The 14,292-nt window shown below is 42.5% G+C and overlaps 1 protein-coding gene across 1 annotated transcript; it reads left to right on the top strand.

The window, feature by feature from the left end:
- The first annotated feature begins 2,353 nt into the window (after window positions 1-2,353).
- Window positions 2,354-5,196, top strand: LOC131942405 (heat shock protein 70 B2-like). The gene has a single exon (XM_059302270.1). It carries the CDS (start codon window positions 2,354-2,356, stop codon window positions 4,196-4,198), a length of 1,845 nt encoding a protein of 614 aa, XP_059158253.1. The 3' UTR covers window positions 4,199-5,196.
- Window positions 5,197-14,292: the final 9,096 nt, after the last annotated feature.

Genomic DNA, 14,292 nt, shown 5'->3' with positions numbered 1-14,292 from the left:
ACTACAGGCGAGTTGGTCAGACACACTACAGGTGAGTTGGCCAGAGACAAGGACACACTACAGGTGAGTTGGTCAGAGACACACTACAGGTAAGTTGGTCAGAGACAGAGACACACTACAGGTGAGTTGGTCAGAGACAGAGACACACTACAGGTGAGTTGGTCAGAGACACACTACAGGTGAGTTGGTCAGTGACACACTACAGGTGAGTTGGCCAGAGACAAGGACACACTACAGGTGAGTTGGTCAGAGTCACACTACAGGTGAGTTGGTCAGAGACACACTACAGGTGAGTTGGTCAGAGACAGAGACACACTACAGGTGAGTTGGTCAGACACACACTACAGGTGAGTTGGCCAGAGACAAGGACACACTACAGGTGAGTTGGTCAGAGACACACTACAGGTGAGTTGGTCAGAGACACACTACAGGTGAGTTGGTCAGAGACACACTACAGGTGAGTTGGTCAGAGACAGGGACACACTACAGGTGAGTTGGTCAGAGACACACTACAGGTGAGTTGGTCAGAGACAGGGACACACTACAGGTGAGTTGGTCAGAGACACACTACAGGTGAGTTGGTCAGAGACAGGGACACACTACAGGTGAGTTGGTCAGAGACAGGGACACACTACAGGTGAGTTGGTCAGACACACACTACAGGTGAGTTGGTCAGAGACACACTACAGGTGAGTTGGTCAGAGACACACTACAGGTGAGTTGGTCAGAGACAGAGACACGCTACAGGTGAGTTGTCCAGGCATGTACTTTCCCACAAACGCAACGAAAAAAAAATCTGTCACGTTATTTCAGCTCCAGATTTTCCTGGTAGCTCTAGTTTTTTTTAGTTGCAATCATTTGTTTTCTCTACATAAGTCCGACTCTATTGACCGTTACACAAACCCCGGATCTTATTCTACACCTACCTCTGTTATTCTACACCTACCTCTGTTATTCTACACCTATCTCTGTTGTTCTACATCTACAGTTGTTATTCTACGTCTACATCTTTTATTCTACGTCTACATCTGTTACTCTACGTCTACATCTGTTACTCTACGTCTACATCTGTTACTCTACGTCTACATCTGTTACTCTACGTCTACATCTGTTACTCTACGTCTACATCTGTTACTCTACGTCTACATCTGTTACTCTACGTCTACATCTGTTACTCTACGTCTACATCTGTTACTCTACGTCTACATCTGTTACTCTACGTCTACATCTGTTACTCTACGTCTACATCTGTTACTCTACACCTACATCTGTTATTCAACATCTAGAACTATGTTTAACACCACCCTACCACCGGAGTACACCTCCTCCAAATATTATGTTACACCACATGCAACAATTTAAAAAAATTAAAGTACATGTTCAAACTAAATTTTTCGTCACTATATTATGCATATATCCATCAAAACGATTGTAATAATTTTTTTAAGGATTTGTTAAAAATTATGCATTTAAGGGTTAAAATAAATTTAAAAAATGTAAAAAAACGTCGGTAGGACTGCTATAGATATAGATGTTTGGAAGGGAAGAATGTTTGATTTGATGTGTCTTAATTAGTTGTTCTTGTATTCGAGTCCTTTCTTCCCCATGTTAGATTACAAGAGCTTATATTAACAGCAGAGGTTTCCCGTAGAAGCGATTATACATTAAACTAGGTTTTGGTTTAGACATATTTCTCCGGGGGTGGGGGGGGGGGGGGGGGTTATTAAAGTATATATTTTCTGAATTATTTTTTCTATAAGCAACTACATTAAACGTTTAACCCTGCTTTAAAATAATTTACCAAAGATTTGTGAATAGAACTGGCATCCTTGGGGTGCAATAATATGATTGGCTGCAGACCCGATCAAATCTCCCGTTAATTTATCTGACCAAACTGGTCTAAACTCCGGTTAAAGTGTCTGACCAATTTGGTCTAAACTTCGGTTAAAGTGTCTCACAAAACTGGTCTAAACTCCGGTTAAAGTGTCTGACCAATTTGGTCTAAACTCCGGTTAAAGTGTCTCACAAAACTGGTCTAAACTCCGGTTAACGTGTCTGACCAATTTGGTCTAAACTCCGGTTTAAGTGTCTCACAAAACTGGTCTAAACTCCGGTTAAAGTGTCTGACCAATTTGGTCTAAACTCCGGTTAAAGTGTCTCACAAAACTGGTCTAAACTCCCTGTTAAAGTGTCTGACCAATTTGGTCTAAACTCCGGTTAAAGTGTCTCACAAAACTGGTCTAAACTCCCTGTTAAAGTGTCTGACCAATTTGGTCTAAACTCCCTGTTAAAGTGTCTGACCAATTTGGTCTAAACTCCCCGTTAAAGTGTGTGACCAATTGGATGATTTCAGATGCCAAAGCAAGCGCCAGCCATTGGGATCGACCTAGGGACGACCTACTCGTGTGTGGGGGTGTTCCAACACGGCAAGGTGGAGATCATCGCCAACGACCAGGGCAACAGGACCACGCCCAGCTACGTGGCCTTCACCGACACGGAGCGTCTGGTGGGGGACGCCGCCAAGAACCAGGTGGCCATGAACCCCACCAACACCATCTACGACGCCAAACGTCTCATCGGCCGCAAGTTCACGGATAAAACGGTGCAGGGTGACATGAAACTTTGGCCTTTCAAGGTCGTGGAGTCTGAAGGTCGGCCGAAGATTGAAGCGGAATACAAAGGCGAGAGGAAGCTCTTCGCTCCGGAGGAGATCAGCTCGATGGTGCTGACCAAGATGAGGGAGACGGCCGAGGCGTTCCTGGGGCAGCGAGTGTCGGATGCCGTCATCACGGTGCCGGCCTATTTCAACGACTCACAGAGGCAGGCGACCAAGGACGCTGGCGCCATTGCCGGTCTGAACGTGCTGAGGATCATCAACGAACCAACCGCCGCCGCGCTGGCGTTTGGGCTCGACAAGGGCATGAAAGGGGAGAGAAATGTCTTAATCTTCGACCTGGGTGGCGGCACTTTTGATGTCAGCATTTTAACCATCGATGAGGGCTCATTGTTTGAGGTGAAAGCGACATCTGGCGACACCCACCTGGGAGGGGAGGACTTTGACAGCCGTCTGGTCAGCCATTTTGTGCAGGAGTTTAAGAGGAAGCACAACAAGGACATGAGCGGCAGCGCCAGAGCCATCCGCCGTCTGCGGACATCCTGCGAGCGCGCCAAAAGAACTCTGTCTAACAGCACTGAAGCCTCCATCGAAGTCGATTCTCTCTTTGAAGGAATCGACTTCTACACAAAATTATCGCGAGCCAGATTCGAAGAGCTGTGTATCGATCTATTCCGATCAACGATCCAGCCGGTGGAGACGGCCCTAAAAGACGCTAAGCTGGACAAAAGCAAGATCCACGAGGTGGTGCTGGTGGGAGGCTCCACCAGGATCCCTAAGGTGCAGAAACTTCTTTCGGATTTCTTCAACGACAAGGAGCTCAACAAGTCCATCAACCCGGACGAGGCCGTGGCCTACGGGGCGGCCGTGCAGGCGGCCGTGTTGACTGGGGACCAGAGCCAGGCCATCAGGGACGTTGTCCTGGTGGACGTGGCGCCCCTCTCCCTAGGGATCGAGACCCACGGCTCAGTCATGTCCGTGCTGGTGAAGCGAGGCACAACGATCCCCACCAAAACGTCAAAGCTCTTCTCGACATACACAGACAACCAACGCGGCGTTAATATCATGGTCTTCGAGGGCGAGCGCTCAATGACCAAAGACAACAACCTTTTGGGGACGTTTCAGCTGAAGGGGATTCCCCCCGCGCCCCGGGGGGTGCCTCAGATCGAGGTGACGTTTGATATCGACGCCGATGGCATCCTGAACGTGACCGCCCTGGACAAGACCACGGGCAAGTCTAACAACATCCAGATCAAGAACGAGAGGGGGAGGCTGACGCAGGCGCAGATCGACAAAATGGTGGCCGATGCTGAACGCTACAAGGCCGAGGACGAGAAACAACGCGAGCGGGTCGAGGCCAAAAACCGCTTTGAGAATTATATTTTTAGTGTCAAGCAAGCTGTGGAAACGGTGGGGGAGAAACTGTCAAAATCTGATCGCAACACGGCCTTGACCGCATGTAAGGACGCCCTGGATTGGATGAACGCCAACACGCTGGTCGAGAAAGAGGAGTTTGAAGACAGGCTCAAGCACCTGCAGAAGATCTGCTCACCCATCATGACCAAGCTCCACCCGTGCTCATAGAGTGGTTGCTCAAAGCAAGGCGGGCCCACGGTAGAAGAGGTGGATTGATGGATCACACGATACGTCATTTAGCCGTCCACACAATACGTTTAGCCGTCCATACAATACGTCATTTAGCCGTCCATACACCACTACACACAATACGTTTAGCCGTCCATACATCACGTCAATTTAGCGTTTCATAGAACCCGTCATTTTGGCCGTCCATATACAAATGTCATTTTAGCCGTCCATATACAAATGTCATCTAAGCCGTCCATACATCACATTTTAGCCGTCCACACACACATTAAGCCGTCCACATACCACATTTAGCCGTCCATACACCACAGTTAGCCGTCCACACACCACATTTAGCCGTCCATACACCACAGTTAGCCGTCCACACACCACAGTTAGCCGTCCACACACCACATTTAGCCGTCCATACACCACAGTTAGCCGTCCATACACACATTTAGCCGTCAATACACCACAGTTAGCCGTCCACACACCACATTTAGCCGTTCATACACCACAGTTAGCCGTCCACACACGACATTTAGCCGTCCATACACCACAGTTAGCCGTCCACACACGACATTTAGCCGTCCATACACAACATTTAGCTGTCCACACACCACATTTAGCCGTCCACACACCACATTTAGCCGCCATACACCACATTTAGCCGTCCATACACCACAGTTAGCCGTCCACACACCACAATTAGCCGTCCACACACCACAGTTAGCCGTCTACACACACATTTAGCCGTCCATACACCACAGTTAGCCGTCCACACACACATTTAGCCGTCCACACACACATTTAGCCGTCCATACACCACAGTTAGCCGTCCATACACCACAGTTAGCCGTCAAGGCACCACATTAGCCTACAATAGTTGAGCGATACTTAGGCCTACAGCTACAATAAAAAAAATGTTCATGCACATTAATGACCATTAAATCTAGAATGAACACGTAGAATATTTGGCTCAACTTGATTCATCTACTGAACGCTAAAAAGAAAGCAAGTTCTCTTTTTTTTTCTAGAGTTTTAGTTGTGTGAATTAATAGTTAGTTTTTTGAATTGAGTGAGTTTTAGTTTTTTTTAAATCGAGTGAGTTTTAGTAGTGTGAATTGAATGAGTTTTAACTGTGTGAATTGAGTGAGTCACGCACTGACACACATATTAACACACACACTGACACACACACTGACACACACATTAACACACACTGACACCAATATGACCTAACATGACCTACCACGTGACCTAACATGACCTACCACAGGAGAAAGATTGACAAGCCCTTCTTGTACCGGGTTCACAGCTAAATTCTAGCCGTCCATTTTTAAACTCCGGGTTCCTGCCGACACCAGGTAGGTCAAGGCCACGGAAAGTGGACATCAAGTAAAGTTGATGGTTGATGGTGTCCACGACTGCCCTGTAGAATGTCTCTGTTCGGGTGACGTCATTCTTTTGTTGGTTTGTGGCAATCAAAATTAGCGGCGTTACCTGGGAAAGGTGTTGGGGAGGGTTTGGTGAAGAATATTTTTTTTGCGGGTAACTTTTCGGTGAGCGGAGAAAAAGTCACGGGAAAAAAAACCACAGAAAAAAAGTCACAGTTTTTGCTAGGAAAAAAAGTCTCAGAAAAAATGTCACTATTGAAATATTTTATCGGAAAAAAAGTCACAGAAATAAAGTCACAGAAAAAGGGAGAGAGAGAGAGAGAGAGAGTGAGAGAGAGAGAGAGAGAGAGAGAGGGAGAGAGAGAGAGAGAGGGAGGGAGAGAGAGAAGTAAGAAATTGCAAAACTATGTTTTTCCGATTTTTTGCACGATTACAATACTTCCTTTATACTTCGTTTACGAGAAAGTAAAACTGCGAGGTCATAGGCCTTAACTCACAATAAATCGGTCGGGTACAAGGGGCGGCAAGTCTGAACCACAGACTGACGAAACAAGTAATAAATAAAAACACATTATTTACGTAAGGGGAATAAAGTTAAAAAAAATTCATAAAAAACGTTTTAATAACAAGCTTTTATGTAATGATGCACTAAAAAGTAGAAAATAAATTATACACTACTATTTAAATTACTATAAAGAAAAGCTTATTATTAAAACGTTTTTACAAGCATTTATTTAACTCACTTCCTCTGTCGACAGTCTGTCGACTGTCTGTCGTCAGTCTAGATGGAAACGCAGGAGTGAAAATTCGGACAGTTCTACTTGACCGATCGATACGATTCACAGTTGGCACGTGGGTCAAGACATGAAGACAATGCAATCTGAATCTAAATTTGACTTAATTGGATGCCTAATTAATTTTTTATGAATTAATTAAAATTTGGACCGAATTAGTAGGCATGTCTATCCAACCACACCACATACGTCATCACGTTCAATCAGGTTTAATAGCTGCGCTATCACGTTCAATAGACGCGCAATGGTTTTTAGTCTTGTAACACTATTGCAAATAAAACATGTAAAGTACTGAAAAAAAAATTCATAAAAAACGTTTTAATAACAAGCTTTTATGTAATGATGCACTAAAAAGTAGAAAATAAATTATACACTACTATTTAAATTACTATAAAGAAAAGCGTGGGTCTCTTCTCAAATATTAGTAAAGGTATCCAATAGGTACTAAAGTACTAAAAAGACCCACGCTTTTCTTTATAGTAATTTAAATAGTAGTGTATAATTTATTTTCTACTTTTTATGCATCATTACATAAAAGCCCCGGCCTACAACCTCGACCGGCAGACGTTCGGCTGGTGCAACCACCCGCACAGCGCCGCCAGCGGTGTGGGGTACGCCTAGGGGTACCAGAACCCTCACAGACCCCACCCCCACACCCACACTCGATGCACCCCTCTAAACCACATAGCTACACCCCTGCCCCTCATAGTTTTGCCACAGTTCAACGCTTCTCTAGTAAGATCAGAGTCATTTTGTTTTATTACAGTTTTATTACAGTACCTCTAGCCCTGTTTGTACAGTTTTATTACAATACATGTAGCCCTATTTGTAATTAATGTAATTATTTGCTATAATTTTTTATGTCTCTTGTATTTATTTGGATGTTTGAAGCTTAGTTTGAAAAATAAAACAAAGCAACACCAGAACAATCATGTTTTCAAGCGTGTTTTATAACTAGCAGACTCTACTGCCAGAATACTGTTCATACAATCATGACAGAAGACAATCATACAAGAACACAATCATGACTTTTTATAAATTCAAAGTAGAATAAACCGGGAGTGATCTCCCCAAAACTTTCTCGAATATCTATATATATAATTCTCTTCTGGGATCAGTTAGAAAACAAGCTGCAAGCGCGCCTTTGCAGTCCCCTCTCTTCCTCTCTATCACTATCACTACCACCCCCACCCCACCCCCACATTGTCTGGTGAGCGGTGTTCACTCTGTTTACATTTTACAATCATAGAGACGGGTTTGGTGATGGCTATTAGGGGCAGATAATTTAGTTTGAAACGATTTTAAACTTAGAGGAGGTAACTAAGAGGAGGCTGCTTTCATGTGGGGGGGGGGGGGGGGGGTAAGTGATTTTAAGCGATATTTTCAATGGCAGCATTGGTACTGTCGAATTCACAAATTATAAATTACTGAAAAGTAGAAAAACAACAACTAAATAGCGGCGTATGATACGCAGCGGGTCGGCTCGTTCTTATATAAAATAACAGGGGATGGGAACTCGGGCTATAGACATGATTTTTAATCCATTTTAAATACTTAAAGTTTTTAAAATAGAATAAAATCTCGTAGACAAATTAATTGCACACCAAGTGAACGCCAAATAAAAAAGCGCATAATAGTGCGCAATATTATTAGTACTTTTAAAATTTACATTAGTTTTTTGAGAAATCGGAAGTAGCGTTAATTACTACTTCCGGTCAACGGAAATTACTCAAAATTTGACAGAAGGTAGAAAATTAGATGTTTTACTTACATGTGAAATTTCATTTATCTATCTGAAATAGTACTCAAGTTATAGGCTTTTGAAAAATTCAAAGTAGAAAAAGTACCACTTCCGGTTATCGGAAATCGCTCAAAAGTTGATACGGATCTACGATTTTGATAAAATACTTATATATGAAATTTCAGCAAGCTAGCTGTAACGGTACTCAAGTAATCGTGTTTACACACACACACACAGACACACACACAGACACACAGACATACAGACAGAATTGCAAAGTCCAGTTTTTCAGACTGGATTACGCATACAACCTTTTAATTTTGATAAATCTGGATTGACAATTTTTGCCCGATTAAAATAAGTCCTCTATACTTCGGATGTGAAGAAGGACTGAGGTGTAATACGGTGAAAATTGTTAAAATTTCAATTTATTTTTGTGCACGATTACAATACTTTCTCTATACTTCGTATATACGAGAAAGTAAAAAGTACCACTTCCGGTTATCGGAAATCGCTCAAAAGATGATCAGGATCTACGAGTTTGATAAAATACTTATATATGAAATTTCATCAACCTAGCTGTAACGGTACTCAAGTTATCGTGTTTACACACAGACACACGCACAGCCACACAGACATACGGACAAGATTGCAAAATTATGTTTTTCCGTATCAGTGAGGTGTAAAACGTCGAGATTTGTAAAAATCTCGATTTTTTTTTTGCACGATAACAAGACTTTCTCTATACTTCGTATATACGAGAAAATAAAAACGCAAACACTAACGCAATTATCAAAGCAAATCACAAACACAAAAGCAAACACAAACTGAAACATAAACACAAACACAACCCAAAATCAAATGCAAACACAAACGCAAACGCAAACCTAAACGCAAAAAAATGACGCAGAACATAAACCTAAATTTTAATGCAAACATAAACTCATTGTGTTCACAGTATAGCCCGTGGCGCCAACTCACCTGATTCAACTTAGTAAGCGACTATGATACCCCATCTTATCCAAAGTCTTTAGAACTCTCTAAACTGAACGTAGGCGCCATAGCGCTCACGGTTAGATCCCCCGTGAACCAAATAGGACCCCGCTGCGCGCCGGAGGATGCTCGGATTCTATTTTGTTAAGGACTGTAGTAACCCTTCTTATCCATAGTCTATCAAACTCACTAAACCGAACGCATGTGTCATAGCGTTCAAGGTACGGCCCGGGGCGCCAATTAGCCCATGTTGGGGCGCCGGAGGACGCCCGGATTCGATTTTGTTAAAGACTATAGTAACTTCTCTTATCAATAGTCTATCGCACACACACATACAAACATACACACATACTCACTTACACATATACGTACATACACACACACAGACATACGGACAAAATTGCTAAACTATGTTTTTCCGACTCAGGTAGGTGTAAAACGTCCATTTTTGTGAAAATCACGATTTCGATTTTTTGCCTCTCTCTATCTCTCATCAGACAACGTTATCCCACCTACATTTATTAAAGCAGTTAAGCGAAGACAAAAAAAAATTAATATTGGTATTAATTAGCAGTGGTCCTAAGTTGAGTGTTGGTTAAATTATTACACCATTTCTGTAAAGGGTACGATTTTAGGAATATATTTTTCCTAAGCGAATATGTTTATCTATATTACACTTGCGCACTAACAAAAGCTTAGAGTTTTCCCAACTCAATTCCTGTTATACCAATAAAAAGTCTTAACGCAAATCCAGTGCGCACTTAGAATAACACGGAATGAACACAATGGTAATTTTCTTCTTAAAACTATTTTGTAAGGGAAAAGTTTCCATCAAAACATGAAACTATGTTTATCTACATCATTTTGGCCATTTTGTGTTGGCTAATCCTAAGTATTTTGTTGCCTATTGTTAATAGTAAGTTCCATCCGTTCTGCCGAAAATAATGTCGTCTTGTTTGTTGAGTTTTTAATCTATAATAATCTATATAGATCTAGATTCTAGACCTAGACCTATATAGATCTAGATTGTAGATTCTAGACCTAGACCTATATAATTCTCTTCTACCATCGTAGAGCTGGGTCGATTTAGTGACGACAATCATGGGCAGATAATTTAGTTTGTTTTTAAACGATTTGAAACAATGGGGAGGTAAATACAAGTTCTGCTTGATCTTCTAATAGTCTTCTGTAAACACGGACGCTGCTCTCACGAAGGGGGGGGGGGGGGGGGACTGTGGAAGGAGGCATGCGAAACAGTGTGTATCCGCAGAAGTATGCCCTCAGTCGCTCCTGTGTCCTCAGTTGCTTTGGTATATCCTACAGTCGTCTGAGCCACATTTCTCCCCGAAGCTTTGTTTTGATTTTTCCCCTTTGTTTCCTAACAATGGCCACCGCTTCACATATATTTCGTTGAGTCAACATGTCTTTCACTGTAGTCGAAGTTCCTTCATCAGGTAACTGTTATTTCTATTCTTCGCATATTTCTGGAAAAATTTCATCGACAAAACTGTTAATCTCGAACTTCGCAAGATGGCTATAAGCTTTGTTTGCGAACATTGGGTTAACTATGGCGACGCCCTGTACGTTGTTCTTACTCAGTGAAGCACTGATGTTCCCCAACATTACACATTCCAACAATACTCTGGACAATAGCAAAAGAGAATTAGAAGAGGTGCAAAGGTGATCGGTAGAATGCCTGTTGTTGCCATTCACGACACCGAACGTTATTACCTCAGGCTTCTCCTTACCCGTTCCGTAAGCATCACGAGTTTCAAGCATCTACGAACTGTCAACTGCGTGGAATGTAACACTTTCAAAGAGGCGTGCCAACTATTGGGTCTCCTTAAAGACGAGAAGATATGGCATGATACACTTATAGAGGCATCTGAGATACGAATGCCAGCGTTTTTTTGCGACAACTTTTCGTTTTCATCTGTGTCTTCGGCGAACCACAAAACGTTCCACACCTTTGGGACACGCATAAACTCTCCCTTTCTGAGGACTTTCTCAGAACATATTCCACACGCACCGCTTGCATGCATGCTCTAGCAAAAATAAATGACATGCTTCAACCACATGGCCTCAACCTGCACAAATTACACCTACCCCTCACAGACATTATTCCGATGTGTCATTCATCTTCCGTCTTCGACGCTCAGGCTGAACACTCCCACGCTATGGAGCACTACGACAAACTCAACACAGAACAAAAGCACGCTATGGAACACTACGACAAACTCAACACAGAACAAAAGCACGCTATGGAACACTACGACAAACTCAACACAGAACAAAAGCACGCTTTGGAACACTACGACAAACTCAACACAGAACAAAAGCACGCTATGGATCACTACAACAAACTCAACACAGAACAAAAGCACGCTGTGGAACACTACGACAAACTCAACTCAGAACAAAAGCACGCTATGGAACACTACAACAAACTCAACACAGAACAAAAGCACGCTATGGATCACTACAACAAACTCAGCACAGAACAAAAGCACGCTATGGAACACTACAACAAACTCAACACAGAACAAAAGCACGCTATGGAACACTACAACAAACTCAACACAGAACAAAAGCACGCTATGGAACACTACGACAAACTCAACACAGAACAAAAGCACGCTATGGAACACTACGACAAACTCAACTCAGAACAAAAGCACGCTGTGGAGCACTACGACAAACTCAACACAGAACAAAAGCACGCTGTGTAACACTACAACAAACTCAACACAGAACAAAAGCACGCTATAGGACACTGCGACAAACTCAACACAGAACAAAAGCACGCTGTTGACACTGTTTTTGACGTTGCATACACCAACTCCCGACCGCGACAAACCTGATTCTTCTTAGATGGTCCGGTAGCAACAGGGAAAACCTTTGTCTATAAAACCCCGATTCACACCATCAGAGCTAGGGGAGAAATTCCTATAGCCGTTGCATCTACAGGAATAGCAGCAACATTGTTAACGGGTGGACGTACTGCACATTCGGTATTTAAAATACCATTAAAACTCACAACTGCTTCCACATGCAATAGCTCGCAACACGCGCAACATATTCTGCAATCCAAATTGATTATATGAGACGAGGCGCCAATGACACATGCATACGCATTTCAGGCAGTCGACAGGTTGTTACGTGATCTCACAGGTGAGACGCACCCATTTGGAGGGAAAACAATTCTATTGAGATTTCCGACAAATATTCCCCGTCATTCTGCGTGGCTCCCGAGCACTCACTGTCGCCAGTTGCATAAACAAGCAACCTTTGTTGAGTCAAATGCATGTACTGACACTGTCGCCAGTTGCATTAACAAGCAACCTTTGTGGCGTCACATGCATGTACTTACACTGACGCCAGTTGCATAAACAAGCAACCTTTGTGGCGTCACATGCATGTACTTACACTGACGCCAGTTGCATAAACAAGCAACCTTTGTGGCGTCACATGCATGTACTTACACTGACGACAGTTGCATTAACAAGCAACCTTTGTGGCGTCACATGCATGTACTTACACTGTCGCCAGTTGCATTAACAAGCAACCTTTGTGGCGTCACATGCATGTACTTACACTGACGACAAATATGAGAGCTCTTCCTGACGAACAATCAGTGCCGGCGCCAGGTTATTTAGCGCCCTAGGCAAAAATTATTAACACGCCCCCCCCAATTTTTTAGGTCCCCATATTATATATATATATATATATATATATATATATATATATATATATATATATATATATATATATATATATATATATATATATATATATATATATATATATATATATATATATATATATATATATATATGTGTGTGTGTATTTATAATTACTTTTTATACCGTAGTCATTCGTCAGGATGCTTACTTTTAATAATTATTAAGATAAGAAATTTTGTTTTAATTCGCTTAGTACAGAACTGTTTTAATTACCTATATCGGCACCACTATTCGACTATTTAAAGTAGAGCAAAAAGTCATATAACTGGCTTAAAAGTTTTCCTATCTATCTATCTATATATATAATTCTCTTCTTCAAGCCGTTAGAAAACAAGCTGCAAACGCTCTCCCTACCTCCCCACCCCTACATGGTTTTAGTGAGCTGTGTTCACTCTAAATGTTTACAAGCAGAGCCAACGATTTTAAACGTAGGGGGGGGGGGAAGGAAGGGGGGGGTTATGGTCCTTAACGAGCTACTTATAGTGTTTTAAAGAAATATTTTCAGTGTCAGCGTTGGTACTGTCGAATTCACAAATTATGAATTATTGAAAATTAGAAACAACTAAATAGCGGCGTATGTTATGCCGCGGGCCGGCTCGTATTTCATAATACACATTTTGTAGCTTTTTTGTTTAAGGTGCAGAAAAATATAATTTTTTTTGTCGGATTTGGCTCCCCCCCCCCCTCCCTAAACGGCCTGCGTTATGCGTCAACGACGTTTCTAAATGTTTGCAGTCAGTAAGTTTATCCGCAGGTGTCTTTTGGTTGATATTGTATACATGTCATAAAGGAAAGCAACCGGAATAAAATATTCTAATTGTTCTAAGTATAGGTCTAGTAACAGTGGCGGAACTACAATGGCGGAACTACAGTGGCGGAACTACAGGGGCGGAACTACAGTGGCGGAATTACAGGGGCGGAACTACAGGGGCGGAACTACAGGGGCGGAACTACAGTGGCGGAACTACAGGGGCGGAACTACAGGGGCGGAACTACAGGGGCGGAACTACAGGGGCGGAACTACAGGGGCGGAACTACAGGGGCGGAACTACAGGGGCGGAACTACAGTGGCGGAATGCGGGGGTGGGGGGCTCGCCATTTAGGGGCCCACAGCCGACCATAATTGAATTTTTTTTTTATAGTTAAACATTTAATTTTCTTGCATTTCTGACTTGATGGGTTTTTTTTTTGTAAAAAGATTACTGTAGCTGCGGTTTGCTTGTCTTTATGCTATAGTCACCATCCCACGCTCTTGTATATTCTTTTTCCCTTTCTTTTTAAACCACTGTGAACACACGCTGTTTTCGGAAAAATTCTTTTGAAAAAAAAATCAGTCCATAGCGTTGTGATTTTACAATGTAAAATGCAAGTTTTTTGGATTGTTAGAACTATTATTCTGTACTATCCTGTATTCTACAAATAATCA

This window comes from Physella acuta, unplaced genomic scaffold (assembly GCF_028476545.2).
Source record: "Physella acuta isolate Inbredline_101_S28 unplaced genomic scaffold, ASM2847654v3 ptg000405l, whole genome shotgun sequence".
Lineage (NCBI taxonomy): Eukaryota > Metazoa > Mollusca > Gastropoda > Physidae > Physella > Physella acuta.
Note: the sequence above shows the minus strand (reverse complement) of the source record. Positions and strands in the feature narration are given on the sequence as shown.

Excerpts from the sequence above, each read along its gene's own strand:
- LOC131942405 (XM_059302270.1), top strand. The coding sequence starts at position 2,354 with ATGCCAAAGCAAGCGCCAGCCATTGGGATCGACCTAGGGACGACCTAC.